This window comes from Dipodomys merriami, unplaced genomic scaffold (assembly GCF_024711535.1).
Source record: "Dipodomys merriami isolate MVZ:Mamm:240054 unplaced genomic scaffold, mDipMer1.0.p SCAF_10, whole genome shotgun sequence".
Classification (NCBI taxonomy): Eukaryota; Metazoa; Chordata; class Mammalia; order Rodentia; family Heteromyidae; genus Dipodomys; species Dipodomys merriami.
In genome coordinates, this window is record NW_027202271.1 from 30,331,987 (window position 1) to 30,349,016 (window position 17,030).

Genomic DNA, 17,030 nt, shown 5'->3' on the forward strand with positions numbered 1-17,030 from the left:
GATACCAAACTCCTCAATAGCTAGGATTACAGACCTGAGCCATTAGTGCTAGGCTCCTCAATTATCTAATGAGTTCCTGTTTTATCAATGAACAGTAACAATTGTTGAGAGCTATTCATTGAAAAGATACTGCTTATTCTAGTATACCCAAGGCAGCAAAAACTGGCAATCCAGGAATCCTTATTTCTTCATGATACATTTTTAGAAGAGCAATGTTGGGTCATGAGCACATGCTCAAAGTTTTGATACATACTGCTCCAGTATACTGCCAGTTAATATTCTGAGGGTAAGAAATACCTCAGCCCCCTTTTTTAAGTTTTGTCAGCACTATCAAGAAAATTACTTGTTAAAATAACAACTGAAGACTAATGTGTAACACATTATTACTTATAAGCAGCACTACTGAACTTTTATATTATCACTTGAGTTAAGATTCCAAAAATTCAAATTCCAGTAATTATATTAGATGATTAGTCAAGTTTCTGTTCCAAATATATGGCAGTGCTGTGTTTATTTGCCAATGTGCTTCACCAATTAATTTTTTCTTCCTTCCTGTAATAATCTTGCAGGTTCCCTAGAAAATAGATAACACAGCTTTATTATCAAGGACTAGAAATGGTGACAATATGGTACATCTTTTGGCCATAACAAGGTCTTATATGTAAGTCAAACTAAGCGTAGAATAGTAATATTTATAATATTTCTCTATACATGGAAGTGTACCCAACTTTATCACTTATTTTTTATGGCTCCAAATCATTAACAGCACAATATGCTTAATAATGCATATTCATATATACATGTACTTGTACTTATACATATTGTATACACAAAAAAGTATATCCAGTCCTTTCCACTCTACCTTATGGTAGTACATATTAACATGACAGAAGATAAAGAAAAATAAGGAAAAGAACTGTTGGGAAGACTGGGAGAAAGGGAGGGACAGGAATAAAGAATTTCCTGAATTTTCCGGAAGTGAAAAACTTATAACATCAGTGAATATGTCAACAATACCTTACAATAAAAACATGTTGGGCTCAGTGGTAAAGTGCTTGCCTTGCATGCATGAGGCCCTGGGTTCAATTCCTCAGTACCACATAAGCAGAAAAAGCCATAAATGGCACTGTGGCTCAAGTGGTAGAACGTTAGCCTTGAGCTGAAGAGCTGAGGACATTATCTTTCATTTTAGGGAATGCTTATTTTTCTTACTATTTCTTGCCTTAGGCCTTCAATGGTAAATTTAAGGTGGGTTACAGTGGGGAGTTTTTCGGGGGGAAGGGAAAGAAAAGGTGATTTTCACAAAAGAAACCACCCAGGAAAGCAGAAAATTTATTTACTTCCAAATTCAGCGTACTTTTACATTAACAAATGGATACCACTTAAATAGAAATAACAATTTGCACGTCATGAACCTACACAGCTTCAAAACACACAGGCTTCAAGTCTGAAATATGTAGGAAGAAATAAAAAGTTTATAGGTATACCAAGGAATAAAGGAAGATAACTATATTGCGGGGGGGAAAAGAAAGAGGGGGGGGGAGTGTGGAAATTTAACTTTACTTTGACAACTATTCTTTTGGTGAGCAGAGACTTCACTCTGAAGTTTTTTCACTCAAGCCATCATCATGTCCCAGTCTGGTGGCTGGCGACACCGATCAGGGTCAACGCTCCCAAGGGAATCTGAGGCCTAAGACACTCAACCGACTCCGGCTGGTTGGGAGATCGGCACCACAGGGCTTTTCGAACCAGGCGCCCATAACTTCCTCCTCCCGCCCCCTCCCTCCCCGTTGTATTTATCACGAAAAGGAAGAGCGGAGGGGGGCGAGCAGACCCCATGGCTTCCGCCCGAGGGGAACTCACTTCTCCGGCGGTGGCGTCGTGGCAGCCCGGGCGCGGGCCGTGTTGGCGGCAGGGACTGAGGGAGGAGAGGGGACAGCGGTCAGGTCTGCGGCGGGAAGCGCGCGTCGGCGGGGCCCCGGTTCTCGCAGGTGTGGGCCGCCGACCCTGACACCCACACGGCACACAAACACGCTCGGCTCTGGCCGGTGGGCGGGCCGACGCCACGGCACCCTGCCCCGCCCCCAGACCCCCCAGGCCCCAGCCCCGGCGGCCCCGGGAAAGGCGGCAGCCGCCACCGACGCCCCGCGGCCTATAACGGCGGCCCAGGAGCGACGAGCCTCCCGGCGTCTGGAGGAGCCGCGGAGAGGACGCCGGGGGACGGAAGCGCCTCTTCCACCACGCTCTCCAGCTCGCAGGAAGCGGTCCACCCGCCTCCCCTCGCTCCCAACCCCGTCCAGCGGGCCGCCGCCGCTCCCACCTTCCGCCGCCGCCGCCGCCTTCAGGGAAGCCGGAGCGACGGGGGTCACGGCGGGGGTCAGAGGGTAAAGGTCTTGCTCCCAGCAGCCTCCGCGGTGGATACGTCGCCATCTTGGATCCGCGGGACAAGAAAATTCATGCGGTGAGTTTTTGGCCAATTTTCGGAAGTCTGGCAGCGGGGCGCGCGGCGGGGGCAGCGGAATCGGGGCTCCCGCAAGGCAGGGGAATGCCTCCGGGCCGGTCCGGTGGTTCCCGGGGTCCGCGGGTAGCTTCCCGGCCCGCCGCTTCCCGTTGCTTTTGTCTGGGCTCCAATCGAGAGAGGGAGAGCGGGGCGGGCGGGGAGGGGGGTGGCGGCGGCGGAGGGAGGGAGGGAGGGAGGGGGTGTGGAAGGGGGGGGTGCAGACGGGACGTCGAGCGCCGCCGTGCCCGGGCCGCTCGCCGCGGCAGCTCCGGAACCCGGGCCCGGGCCGGGCGGCGGGCGGCGGGGCTCCCCGGGACTGCGCTCCCCCCCGGGCTCCCGCCAGCGCCGGGGAGCCGCCGCCGCCGCCGCCGCCGCCGCGCTGCTTCCTGGGCTGGGAGGAGAAGGCGGCCGCGGCGGCACCCCTGCAGCCCGGGCCCGCTTTTTAGTTAGCCCTGCCAACCTTCCCTGCAGCAAGCAGCTGGTCGGTGCTCTGGCCCTGCACCATCTCAAGACACGCACATCCGCCACCGGTGCGTGTGTGTGTGTGTGTGTGTGTGTGTGTGTGTGTGTGTGTGTGTGTGTGTGTGTGTGTGTGTGTGTGTGTGTGCAGAGAACCACCCTGGACCGGCTAACGGGCCTCAGGAGCCTGCAGGCCCTGGGGGTACCGAAGGCCGTGCAAGGTGGAGGGAGAAAGGAAGAGTGCGCCTGTGATGCCGCTCCTGTCACTGTATCCCGAGAGTGAGGATGTCCTGGTGGTGGTGAAGAGCCCTGAGTCTTCCCCGAGACGCCCCTGACTGTGAAGTTGCAGCCCTAGGTTTTTTTTTGTTTTTTTTTTTTTTACTTCCGCCGGGGGCCCCCCTCCACCTTTTGCTGTCTTAGATCTAGCTAAAACTTTTCATGGAAGAGCCGAGTTCGAGTTAAGGACACCTCCACCCCCTCCCCGTAGTTCTTAGTTGAGATACTATTGTTACCTGTGCTGGAAAAGGCTGCTGCTAACTCTTGGTTACTTTGATTCTTGGCCACAGTGAGTTGTAGTGTTCTTTTGTAACAGCATTTCCATATTTTTAGGATTTGCATTTATTCTAGTACCTAGGAGTTCCGTATCACTACCACAGAAGTCGTACTTACGGGTACCACTGCCTCTGAATGAGCATAAACATCAACTTCCTTCAAATACTCTGACAGCTTCATTTTTCAACATCCGGAAGACCCAAGTGTAACGTTTTGTTTCATTTTCATACAACTCTTGGTCAGAATCCTACTCCTTTCTTAACCATCTGAACAGTTCCCAGTGAAGTAGTGTTAGGAACCCTTAGGTTTGGGGCAAAAATGATAGAACTGTTCTCTTAATCAAATACGTTCACGAGCAAGGCTGTATTGAGTTTAATGTTCACAGTTGAACACATTTCCTGTCATACTTGATACTACGAACTTTTGGAGCTCATAAACTGCTAGTGCTAGTATTGATTTGCCTCTTGAAACAGCGTAAGTGGAGATGATGAAGTATGGAGTGGACTGGATACACATTTAAAAGTACCTGTTTACATCTCCGGTTTATGTTGAGTTAGATAATGCTTAGTATTTTTGACAAGATTTCTTCCCTAAATGCCAGTGAGTATTTTGGGGGGTTTTGGAAGGTGTCTTCATCTAAGGTTTAAAGGGTTGATTAAGAATCCCAGCACATTGCAGTGCTTAAATGTCTACATTCAGATCATGTTTCATTGAAATGTTTCTTATTGGATCAAGATTCTTAGTAAGGGAGTGTATGTTGCGCTTCTTTATAGTTTGCAGTTCTTCTGTAATCGTAAATCTAGTGGAAAAGAAGTACAGAATACACTGAGGAAGACAAAAATTCCTTCCACGCTGCCCACTTTTCTTGACTTTGTTAATCTACTTTAATCTTAAAATGTTACTTCTTACCTCGTTTTTTTTTTTTTCTGAAGACTTGAATTATAGTGATTTTTGTGAATTTTTTGCATTGTGGACAAGGAAATATAATACTTATCATACTGTTTACATTCTAATTAACATTTTATTAGTCCAAACAAGGAAATGTACATTTCATTTGTTGGCAAGTCCTTTTGTTCTAATTATACAGAGTAGAGATATCTGTAACCTAATCTGATTTGAGAGACTAAGAGAATGTCTGTTGGTCTAACCAAGCAATAAATACAGCCTTAAAAATTTTTTTGTTTCTATGATACTTTAAAGGAAGTTTATATGATGGAAAAGTGAGGGCAAAATGCATGTGTGAGTGATTTGTAACTCACTACTTGACAAAATAAAGATAAAAAACTGAAAACGCTGTACTGCCCTAGAAATAATTACTTTTTTCCTCCCACTTTATATAACTTTGGATGTTTACATTTTGATTTTTCAGAGATGCTTCCTTAGTTAAGACCTGAACATTTTCTTTGCTCAAAAGTAAATAAGTATTTCTGATTTATAGGTAGATTTTAGTTAAAAAGGTCTTTGAATCCACATGTTCTAGTTTTCATTTCTTTTTTTTTGGTCAGTTGTGGGGCCTGAACTCTGGGACTGGGCGCTGTCCCTCAGCTCTTCAGGTGTAGACTAGTTCTGTACCACTTGAGCCTCAGCCCCACTTCCGGCTTTTTCTGCTTATGTGGTGCTGAGGCATCCAGCCCAGAGCCTCATGCATGCAAGGCAAGCACTCTACCACTGAGCCACCTTCCCAGCCCCTAGTTTTCATTTCTTTAGTAGGTACCATACTGAAAATACTTATACTTTGAAAGACCATTATAGAATTTTTTGACTTCTTGGGAAGTTACACTTTTTTCTTTACTAGTGACAAATTTGCTTCATAAGATCTTTCTGGTGATGTAGAAAGAAAATATGTCCTTTCCTTATATATGTGCATATATGATATTTTGAGTAGATATTAATAGCCTAGGAAAAAGTTTACCATCTTTTGCTCTTTAAAAATAATAGTATTTTTAGTTACATTTATTTATTTGCCAGTCCTGGGGCTTGAACTCAGGGCCTGAGCACTGTCCTTGAGCTTCTTTTGCTCAAGGCTAGCACTCTACCACTTGAGCCACAGCACCACTTCTGGCTTTTTGTGTGTATGTGGCACTGAGGAATTGAACCTCGGCTTCATGCATGCTAGGCAAGCACTCTACCACTAAGCCACATTTCCGGTCCCTAGTTAAAAATTTTAATTAAAATTTTTAGGTTCAGCCTATTTTCATACAAGCATACTTGATCCCTTATGTTTGCTTGAATAGTCATTTGAGGAAAACTTATATGAATGGTGATAATCTTAGGAAAAAAGATACTACTAAATATTTATGATTTTGTTACCTAGACTGCCAGTGGATTTTGTAAGCAAGCAGGAAAAGAAACCATGGTAGCAGGTTTAGAGCCAGGGTTGTACTGAGTTGTACTGTAATGTTTGAATGGAATTACATACACAGTTGGTCAAGGAATTTAATGCTATGATAGGGGGAGTCATTCTGTTTGTTGATCTTGATGACTTCTTCCTGACCAAAGATGATTTCTGCTGGTGATACTTAATGGAATTGAATTTCATTGTGATACAATATTAGATACTTTGAAGAAAGGTATACTAAAATTTTTATCTGCAGTAGAAAGTTTGCTTTTATATGTAGAAGGAAAAGTAGGGTTTTAAGTTTATTTTTGGAGTACGAGGTTTGAACTTAAGAGCTCATGCTTGCTAGGTAGGCACTCTACCACTTGAGCCATATATACCTTTACTCCTTTTTTGTGTTTAGTTATTTCTCAAGTATAGAAAAGATCACATTTATGCCCAAGCTGGCCTGGATAGTAATTCTATTTATGGTTGTTACTGAAATGACAGGTACTTGTCACCATGTCAATACTCAGTTTTTATTAGTTGTGTGTGAGGGGTCCCAGGACCTTTTTGCCCTAGCTGGTCTTTAACCATGATCCTTCAGAAACGAGGATTATGACATGAGCCCTCACTCCAGCTTTATAATTTTTACCTTGATTATTAATTGAGCCTTTGAGCTTAAGCAGTATTTAATTTTACTTTCTTCTTTAGCTTTTCTCTTTGATTTCTACTTTAAAATTCAACTCTTTGGATCATGCTGATATGGCATCTTCGTTTAATATACTACTAGGGATGACCTAGAAATAGGATCATTAGTGTCTTCTGACAGCTTTTATTCCAGAATACAGATGCAGATATCTGCAAGTCACTTTGGGGACCATGCTGTAAAATCATAAAATGTTTTACAGTATCTTGATAAGTAAAGGCAATATGCAAAATGCAAAACAGTGAGTTATGTAGAAAAAGTAGGATGTTTTCCTTTACTGGTCACTTAGTAATTTGTATATACTTAAAAATATTTTGGATGTATTTGCCACTTACCTGAAAGTTTTACTTTCCATTCGTGTGTGTGTGTGTGTGTGTGTGTGTGTGTGTGTTTCTGTGTCTGTGTCTGTGTCTGTATCCGTGTGTCTGTCTGTGTGTCTGTCTGTGAGACGGAGATGTGATATCATTTATGGTGCATACACAATTTTGCCTTCCTGAAATCTGAAAAGCACTTATTTTGAGAAGCATCTGGCCTTCTAGGGTTTGGATAAGAGATAGTGATGCAGCTTTGTGTCTGCTTTGAAGAAGTAGAACCCAAATAGAATAAATGATTCCCATAACTTCATTTAGGAGAGATTCTAGTGTTTGATTTATAACTGTAGAAAACCTTTTTATATTATACTTAGCTATATATTTTCCAGAGATTGATTGATTGATTGATTTATGTCGGTCGTGGGGTTTGAACTCTGGGCTTGGGCGCTGTCCCTCAGCTTTTCAGCTCAAGGCTAGCGCTCTACCACTTGGAGCCACAGCACCACTTGTGGTTTTTTTCTGGTGGTTAATTGGAGATTAGAGTCTCAGGGACTTTCCTGCCCAGGCTGGCTTTGTACCTTGATCCTCAGATCTCAGCCTCCTGAGTAGCTAGGATTACAAGTGTGAGCCATTAGGTTCCTGGCAGGGGGTGTGCTTTTTTTTTTATGATTATGTATAATGAGCCTGTGTGGTATGAAATAAGAAAAATTTAAGAGTATATCCTTTCTAATCTGTATTTGCCTATAAAAATTTTAGGTATAATCTTAGATTGTCAGGCCAAACTTTGGGGTCTGTAGCAAAACTAGATAGCCTGGCAACTGAATCTTCAAGGTGCTTTTTAACTGACACATAGGATTCTATGTGTGTGCATGTGTGTGTGTGTGTGTGTGTGTGTGTGCGCGTGTGTGTGTGTGCGCGTGTGCGCGCATATGTATACATATGCAGAAGACATAACCTAAAATAAATGTGTATCTGTAAAATAACTGTAATCCAGTGTTTCAGGGTAAAGCACAGATGTGTGAAACACTCAGATGTTTCACGGTATAGTTTGAAAACTTGGACTTGATCTTTAAATGTCCTTAAATCCTAAAATTCTGTGTTTTGAAAGAGTTAAAACTTGTTCTTCTCGCTGCAAAATATTTATAAGTTGGCTTTTAGTAGCACTTGGATTGAATTTAAATTTTAGGCTCTATGAGTTGGATGGTCTTAGCACTCATGGTGTTTTAAAGTTTTTAGTAGTTGGAGTTGTTATTTTGTTAGAGTAGATATACAATGATGATTCATGTTTTCTTATTCCTGAAGTTAATATTCTGGAGAAGACATTAAAAAAACAAGTAAACATGTCTAATTTATATAATCATGTATGTAATGAAGAACCTAAAATATTAGCATTTGACTAGTGTTGAAAAAAAGGATTATTTCAAGAGAAAACCTGTATAGAGATTTCATTTGAGCAGAAACTAAAAGGTAAAAGGCATACAATAATTGGGATGAATGTTTTTCTAGAGGGAAGGAGAAGAATTCTGAGAGGTAGAATCATGATTTACAGGGTTAAAAATGAAAAAAAAAAATCCTAACAGTTTTTTTAGTGCTTTCTGCATAAGTGGGGCAAATCATAGGGGAGAAGAGTAATTAAAACATAGTCCTTGTCTCTTAACTCCTGAAAATACTGTGGCATATTATATAGTCTTACATAAGTCTTCATAAGACTTATTGGGAAGAGGAGTGTGTGTGTGTGTGTGTGTGTGTGTGTGTGTGTGTGTGTGTGTGTGTGTGTGTGTGTGTGTGAAGAGGAGTGTGTGTGTGTGTGTGTGTGTGAAGAGGAGTGTGTGTGTGAAGAGTGTGTGTGTGTGTGTGTGCGCGCCAGGGCTTGAACTCCAACCTCTCACTCAGCTTTCTTTTTCATAGTTGTCACTCTACCAGTTGAGCTATACCTCCAGTCCAGGTTTTTGCTGGTTAATTGGAGATTAATTGGAAATTTTGCCCAGGCTGCATTTGAACTGTGATCCTTCAAGTTTTAGCCTTGAGTAGCTGGTGCCTAGTGTGAGGAGGAATTTTTTGTTAAGAGATATTAAAAGTGTTTTACATTTAACAGAATTGTGGGTCTGTCTGTCTTCATGGAAAATTATATAGGAAAACATGTAACTTTCCACAATTTATATTTCCTTACAGAAGTGAAAATCTCTACAAGTTTTTAGTTTTGCAGTTTAAATAGTAGACTTAGAAATTAGCAATCGTTTTCATCCAATTTTCCTTGTACTGTTCGATATTACTATGTGATTTGCTCAATATTACTATGATTGTTCATATTACTATGTGTTTCTTGCATTGAATAATTCTCAGGTTTTAAGCTTTGTGCATGCTGTAAGAAATGCTAGGGTAGAGAAATCTTGTTGAAGGAGGTAATGAGTTAGTTTCAGGGAAGTGATGTTTGAGCTAGTATGGAGATAATTTGAGTTCATTCTGTGGGAAAGGGTATGGAAGTGGAATTGTGTTTCTCTGGGTGACTGCTAGGGTTTAAAACCAGCATGGTAATCCTCCATAGCTCTTACAATTCTAGGATTGCAAGAAGGATAGCTAAAAAAATGAAATAGCCATTATGTGATACCTTTTATATTGATTCTTTGGAGTCAGGTACCATTTTTATTTAGTGGCTTTTTTTCGTAACAGTGGAAGTAATAATAATATCTATACTTCAGGGGCACATTTTAGTTGCTGCAGTTTATTTGTAGATTAAAATGATGAGTTTCATGATATAATACAGTTTTTTGTGCTAGATGAAAGTATTTTGTATGCATATTTGCTGTTTTTTAATATTAAGAACTGTATGATTTTGAAACCCTGTAGTTGGTATCTTTTTGAGAAGTTGTTTGTAATACAGATAAATCAGAGCCAGTAGTTCAGTTTTGATATTAATGGGTAAAATTTGGTACTTAATGTTTTAGGACAGAAAAAATTTAAGTGTTAATTGACATAATTTGTAGTTGTAAGATTTAATGTTTGATTGAACTAAAATAACCAGTAAAATCTAAGTTTGTGGTAAGATTCACTAATAAAAACTAATATCTGTATTAGGAGTGCTTGTTTTGCAATTCTGTTATAGATATATGTGGGTGTGTATATTAGTCAAAATACTACACAAAACTGTTGTGCATTGTTTTAGATTGTCAGAATTGTAAATCTGACATTCAGAACTCCAAAATAAGTGTTTAAGGAAAAGAATTGATTTCCTGTGAATGTAATTTGAGCTAGGAATTACTTTGGTGTAGTAGTTATTACATACCATTTTTATTGTATGTATCTTGATGATTGTATGTATCTTGATTTCATCAAGTTGAAGTCTTTGAAACTAAACTAGTCTTCCTGAATTGAAGTCACCACTTACTGTTATTTGTTATGTCAGTACTGGGGCTTGAAATGAGGGTATCATGCTCTCTCTCAATTGGTTTTTTCACTCACTGGTTCAGCATTATTGCTGGCTAATTGGAGAATGAGCATCACAGACTTTTTAGTTTGCCTGGGTTGGCTGAGAACCATAATCCTTAAATTTCAGCCTCATGACTATCCAGGATTACAGGCATGAGCTACACTGGTACCAGGCTCATTTTATGGTTTTTAACTAACTGACATCTTTTCTTCCGGTTTCTGAAAAAAAAAACTTGAGGTTTGAAAAATGAGGATGAATAACTGCAGCTGCTCTTAGACATAAGGTTCTTGTAGGCATTTTTTTGTCTTTTTTTTTTGGAGGGACTTGTTACATTAAAGATAAGCTTTGGAGTCAAAAGAAGTAGCAACAATTTATTATGCCCTTTCTTGTATCACATTTACAAATGTAAACAAGAAGAATACAGTCTTGCACTTTAAGTCTAGACATGTGTCTCCAATTGAACATTTTGACTAGATGACATGAGTAGTGTTTGGAGCACTAAAAGGAAGTAATAGCATTGCTGTATCTGCAGCACTTGGAAATTCAGGGAAAATGCTTAATGTAGCACCTATTGTTTATTTTTGTGAAAGTTTAGAGAATTACATAATATTTTTACTTTTGAATATGTTCTCATCTTCAATAGAGAATATTTTGAAAGGATCCATAGTTAGATTCAGAATATGGGTTTTGATCTGGGATAAATTCTGATCTGAGCTCTACTTTATAAGCTGTGTGCTAGGACAAATCAACTAGTATTGAAAAGCCTCAGCTTTAAAAATAATACATGCTGTCAATATTGCTGCTGCCCTTTAAGTTAATAAAAGGAAGAGAATTTTAGTTAACTGTAAAGTATGTTGAGAGTATTAAAACAATTCTAATTATTAGTTGTAATGAACCAGGTAGTTTTTAAATATGTTATTCCATTCATTATTTATGTTTATCTTGTGATGCTACTGTACTCATGCAACACTGCTGTTTATGCATTTTTATTTAATTAAATATCTGATTTATTGAACTTAGGGGAATTGAGAGATAGTGAAGTGACCATAAATGATTCCATGCCAGCCAGTTTATGTATTTTGGGTACTTTTATGTGTGGAAACCCTGGCATTTATGTTTTGTAACTATATGTAGCAGAAAGTGTGCCTCACTTTCTTCAGTAAGAGTGTACATTATGAATATTCCTTGAGTTATTCTCATTTTTTATAGCTGTGTTTTGTGCTTTATTGTTAGGCAACCATTTTTTCAAAAAAGTATCATGCTTATTTAAAAAACACACTTGTGGGGGGTGTAAAGGTGGCTCAGTGGTAGAGTGCTTGCCTTGCATTCATGAGGCCCTGGGTTTGATTCCTCAGCACCACATAAACAGAAAAAGCCCCAAGTGGTGCTGTGGTTCAAGTGGTAGAGTGCTAGCCTTGAGCTGAAGAGCTGAGGGACAGCACCCAGGCCCAGAGTTCAGGCCCTATGACTGCTTCCCTGCCAAAAAAAATACACTTGTGATTTATAAGGAGTCTTGAAAATTACAGAGCAGTAGTTTGAAACTATTGCTAATTTTTTGTGTGTGTAGTATATGTGAAAATTTTACATTTCTTTCTTCCTTAAGTTTGTAAGGTCTTTTGTGTACTGAGCTTTTTGAAGCCCTAAAAGTACCATATAAGGAAAGCAGAATAGTACTAAATAGATACAGTAGCCAAGTAAGAAAAATGAATTACAAAGTAATGAGTCTAAAAAGTGTTGTGCATTGAAGGAAAAGGCATTGTATTTACTTTCTTTCCAGTAAAATCTAGTTATTTATTTTACATGCTTGTTAGGTTTGCTGGTTGTATAATTTTGTATTGGTATAAAAAGTTTGTTCCAAGTAAAATTCTTCTAAGAAACTAGAATTCTGCTATCCCAAATCTTAAATTACTCCTCCATTAAAAATATAATAACTATAGTACATAATTTAAAACTACACAAGGATAAGTGTGGGGGCTTATACTGAGAATCCTGGCGACTTTAAAGAGTTATGGTTTGAGACTAGTCAGGCAGTAAGTTAGTGATAGTCTCTCTCACTTTAGATTCTGTCTAAAATAAAAATAATTTATATCAAAAAGTGCCAGAGATATGGCTCAAGTGGCAGAGCTCAAGCCCTGAGTTCAGACTCTAGTCCCACCAAAAAATAAATTGATAGAAAATCATCTAAAACTTATTTGTAAAACATACTTACACAATTTATGAAGTAAACTTAGGAAAACATACAGATTCTGGTCATTATACTCCTTTATAATTTTAGTTGTTCTAATGTAGGCATAGCCATATTCTTAAGCATCACATATTTAACATGTCGATTTTTCTTAAAAAATGATTTTTAACACATTTTAGAAAAGCTTCAAAGACTTTAATTATGGAAATTATTATGAACTAGAGAACTTGTTCATAATAGTCTACATCCCAAGATACATTAATAAGGCTTTTAGTTTTAATTTTAGATGCCAGCTTTGGACAAATAATATTTTTGTTAAAATGTTGAGCAGGATAAAGACAATTTTTGTCTACTTTTATATTGTCAGTGATAGTGTTTATAGTATGAAAATTGTTCAAAGATGTAAAATGGTAATATTTTAAAATTTTATTTTTTAAATTTCCTGAATAGTGAATCTATGCAGTTGTAATAAATGTTGAAAGCATTTTTCTAAATTAATTCTTAGACTAAAGACAGGGCTAGGAATATTGCTCAAGTTATAGGGTGCCAGCCTAGCAAGTATAAGGCCTGAGTTCAAAGTCCAACATTGCTCTGGCCCCCCCAAAAAGTAAGACTAACTATAGGGTAAAAGTAATAATAGGTCTCTGGTCCCCAGGCAAGCATTATTTCATGCATCCTGTGGAAAAGATAAATGTTTTTTTTTGGGGGGGTCCGGTCGTGGGGCCTGAACTCTGGGCCTGGGCGCTGTCCCTCAGCTCTTCAGCTCAAGGCTAGCGCTCTACCACTTGAGCCACAGTGCCACTTCTGGCTTTTTTCTTTTTGCTTATGTGGTGCTGAGGAATCGAACCCAGGGCCTTATGCATGCAAGGCAAGCGCTCTACCACTGAGCCACCTTCCCAGCCCAAGATAAATAATGTTTAAGGTGACACAAACATAAAGTGATGTTAGTGCACAGAAATACTGCCCCAAAATTGATCAAGTAGACTGTATCAGCTATCAACCTAATATGTAGGGAAGATATTAAATGCTAAAATTAGGTTTTATTTTCATGAAGCTTAGGCTGTTTGGAGAGTTTCAAAATCACTCTAGTATTTGTGGATACATTTGAAATGGGTGATTTGTAGGCAAGACAAGCAATAACCTTTAGTTTCTTATAGATACTTTATGTTACTGACTTATTTGTTAATTTAGCAAATATTTCTTTAGCTTCTATATTCCAGACACTGTTCTAACACAATATAACATTATACAAAATGAAAACAAAACCAAACCTATATAGTGTGACAGTGGTGAGAATATATAGGAAAAGAAACCAAAGGAGCATTGCATATATATGGGGAACAGATTTAAATAATCTGGTCAGTGAAGTGCTTACCAAGAAGGGGGTTGGTAATGAGCCCTGTACAAAAGAGTTCCAGGAAGGGACAGCAACAAAGAGTATATACTCTGCAAAAGGAGACTTACTGTCTTTTGAGTGAAAATTGCAAGTGAACTTTGAGTGACAGATGTGCCACAGGAAAGGAAGAGAATGGTAGAAAGATTCAGAAAAATGAAGTAAGACTCTAAGCCATCATAAGGACTTTGACTTTTACTCTGATTAAAATTATCTCTATATATTCTTTATAGTTACTATAGAAAGTTAATTTAAATCTTTCTGTTTTACAGGTAGAATTAACTTGTCAGTTTTTGCAGAGGAGCCAGGTAGATTGTGTTGAATCAGTAAAACAGTTTGGAGTATATTGCTATCTTAAGTCTTCTGTGAACATGGGATACCTTTAGATAACTCTTGAATTTCCTTCAACAATGTTATGTGTTCCAGAATATGAATCTTACGTCTTTGTTAAGCTTTCTGTTAACTAGTTAGACTCTTCCATGATTTGGCAATGGAATTGCCTTCTTAATTTTATTTAAACTAGAGGCAGTTTCACTTTCCAGTCTGAATGCTTTCTATTTCATTCTGGCAATGGTCTTTAGTGCAGTATGGAATTAAAGAGGCAAGAATGGACAGCTTTGTCTTCCTCATCTTAGAAAAAAGTAGTATTTTGTCCTTCATTATGATATGAACTCTTCTGAAGGAAGGCAGTACAGGGATTTTGAACTCAGAGTCTTATGCTTCCTGAGCTGAGCATAGGCCCTCTAACTTTGAGCCATGTCTTCGGCCCTTTTTTGTTCCTATTTTTTAAATAGGAACAAATAGGTATCCCTTCCTGCCCAGATGTGTGCCTGGATTGTGATCCACCTAGTTTAGATCTCCCATTGTAGCTGGATGGCTGATGGGTAGTACCAAGCCCAGTTTCTTTTGTTGAGATAGTCTTCATGGATTTTTATGCCCAGGGCTGGAACATTTCTCTTGATCTCAGCTTTTCTCAAAGTTTGGATGAGGGCACATGCCACTGGCCTACTTGAGACCAAGGATCTTATGAACTTTTCTTCTTGAGCTGCCCTTGAACTTCAATCCTCTCAGCCTACCAAGTACCTAGGATTACAGACTTGAGCCACTGGTGCTTGATTTGAACTCTGATTTTATCATATGTACCTCCTATTAGTTTGAAGAAATTATCCTCTATTTCTAGTTAAGTTTCTTTTTGTTTTGTTTAGTGTGTTTTACTTACTATACTCTGTGGTTTTTTTTAAAAAAATTATATACCTTAAAGTAGGTGTACAAATTAGTTTATGATGGATCTTGATCGATGTTACCTCTTTTATCATTCTCCATTCCCTTCCACTCTAATCTTTGTCCTCAATTTCCTTAATTTTGTAGGATGTGCACTGAATATTATGACTGCATTTACTCTCTTCCTCTGTCTAACCTCCCCTTCTCCAACATTTCTCTCTTACTTTCCATGTTTTGAGAGTACTTGAGCTTCCCAGCACTCTGTTCCAAGCAAAGTCAGTTCTCTTGGAGAGTTTCAGAGTGCTCTACTCCTAGTATTCTCTGCTGCAGAATCTCTGGCTGTTACACTGATCTAGGGTAGAAGTAGGTCTAGGTCTGGATGAAATGGGCTGGAGGCAAGTGGAACCATGGTATTCTTGGCCTTTCATATTTCAGAGCCTCTGCCTGTTTTGTAAAGTTGTCGGAGGAAGAGGGGTCAGATATGACAAGTTCTGTCCAATCTTTCCTGAGGAGTACTGTAGAAGGAAGGAGCAATGTAGTTAGGTTCCTGCTTTCTTGTTGATTGTGTGTGTGTGTGTGTGTGTGTGTGTATAATCTTAAATACATAGTTTCTTCATACACAATGGAATTCTAGGCCTCCATCATTGCTATATTTCTTTAGAAAAAGCCCTGGAGGACTAAGTGGAAATTTTTCTTTCATTGTTGTTACGTTTTGTGCCATAGCTATGGCTTGAACTCAAGTTCTCGCACTGTGGCTTGGCTTTCTTGTTTATAGTTGGTGCTTTTCCACTTGAGCATGCCCCCAATTCTGGCTTTTTGCTGATTAATTGGAGGTAAGAGTCTCGTGGATTTGTCTGTTGAAGCTTGTTTCAAACTGTGGTCCTCAAGTCTAAGTCTCCTGAGTAGCTTGGATTATAAATATAAGCTATTGATCTCCAGCTTTTTATGTTGTTTTTAAGATAATTCCTTTTAAGTCATGATATTTTTCATTGATTTAAAATTATTAAATCAGCCTTATTTTCCCCAGATAATGCTTGATTTGTTTATAGTATATTAACCTTTGTCATTTTATTGAATGTGATATGAAGGTATATTTTGAATAGTTTTCTTTGTGTGTTTCAGTCTTCTTTTCTTTTTATTGATACCTTGTTTTAACAGGTTAGCATAAGGCTATTCTTATAGAAATGACTTTTTTTGTTTGTTTGTTTGTTTGTTTTTGGGTCCAGTTGTGGGGCCTGAACTCTGAGCCTAGGCGCTGTTCCTCAGCTCTTCAGCTCAAGGCTAGCGCTCTACCACTTGAGCCACAGTGCCACTTCTGGCACTTTGCTTATGTGGTGCTGAGGAATCGAACCCAGGGCCTCAGGCATGCAAGGCAAGCGCTCTACCACTGAGTCACCTTCCCAACCCTAGAAATGACTTTAAAATATTCCCTTATGTTGTATTTTCCAGAGGACAGTATATCATTATTTTTTAAATAGTTGGTAGAATTTTCTAGAGGTTTGTTTTCCTAAAGTTGTCTTGGAATACAGCTCACCTGTAACATTTATGTAATGTCTGTTGCTGCTTTTGCACTACAACACAGAATTGATTAGTTGCAACAGAGACTGGCCCACAAAGCCTAAAGTATTTCTATCTTCCTGATCCTTAAAAAGAAAAATTACAGCTTCTGGTCTACTGTATATATCCACATATTTATAGTGTTTATTTTCTTTAGTTCATGATATTTTATTTCCTACTTAGTATTATTATCATTAGTTCCCCTTTTGATACTATTTTGTTAGAACACATTTGTTTATGATGACTTACCTTTGTTTTTTTCATTTATAGATGTCTTTATTTTATCATTTTTGGATGATATTTTTGTTTATTATAGGATGAGTGGACAGCTCTTGGTAACAACAGCCAGAGTTGTGCAGTAGCAACTATATTCATTAGGTGGTTCACTGACTCCAGTTT

General features: G+C 39.1%; 1 protein-coding gene across 6 annotated transcripts in view; it reads left to right on the forward strand.

Annotated features, from left to right (window-relative positions):
- Nucleotides 1-2,389: 2,389 nt before the first annotated feature.
- Nucleotides 2,390-17,030, forward strand: part of Cnot2 (CCR4-NOT transcription complex subunit 2) — an 89,973-nt gene continuing 75,332 nt past the window's right edge. For 3 of the 6 annotated variants that reach the window (XM_069988538.1, XM_069988588.1, XM_069988577.1), the window contains exon 1: nucleotides 2,390-2,461. In XM_069988538.1, coding sequence (XP_069844639.1) covers nucleotides 2,457-2,461 — 5 coding nt within the window. In that variant the 5' untranslated portion in view covers nucleotides 2,390-2,456. Of the gene's footprint in view, nucleotides 2,462-2,918; nucleotides 3,031-17,030 lie in introns of those variants that run through there. The other 3 variants (XM_069988566.1, XM_069988547.1, XM_069988555.1) reach the window with 2 other exon arrangements.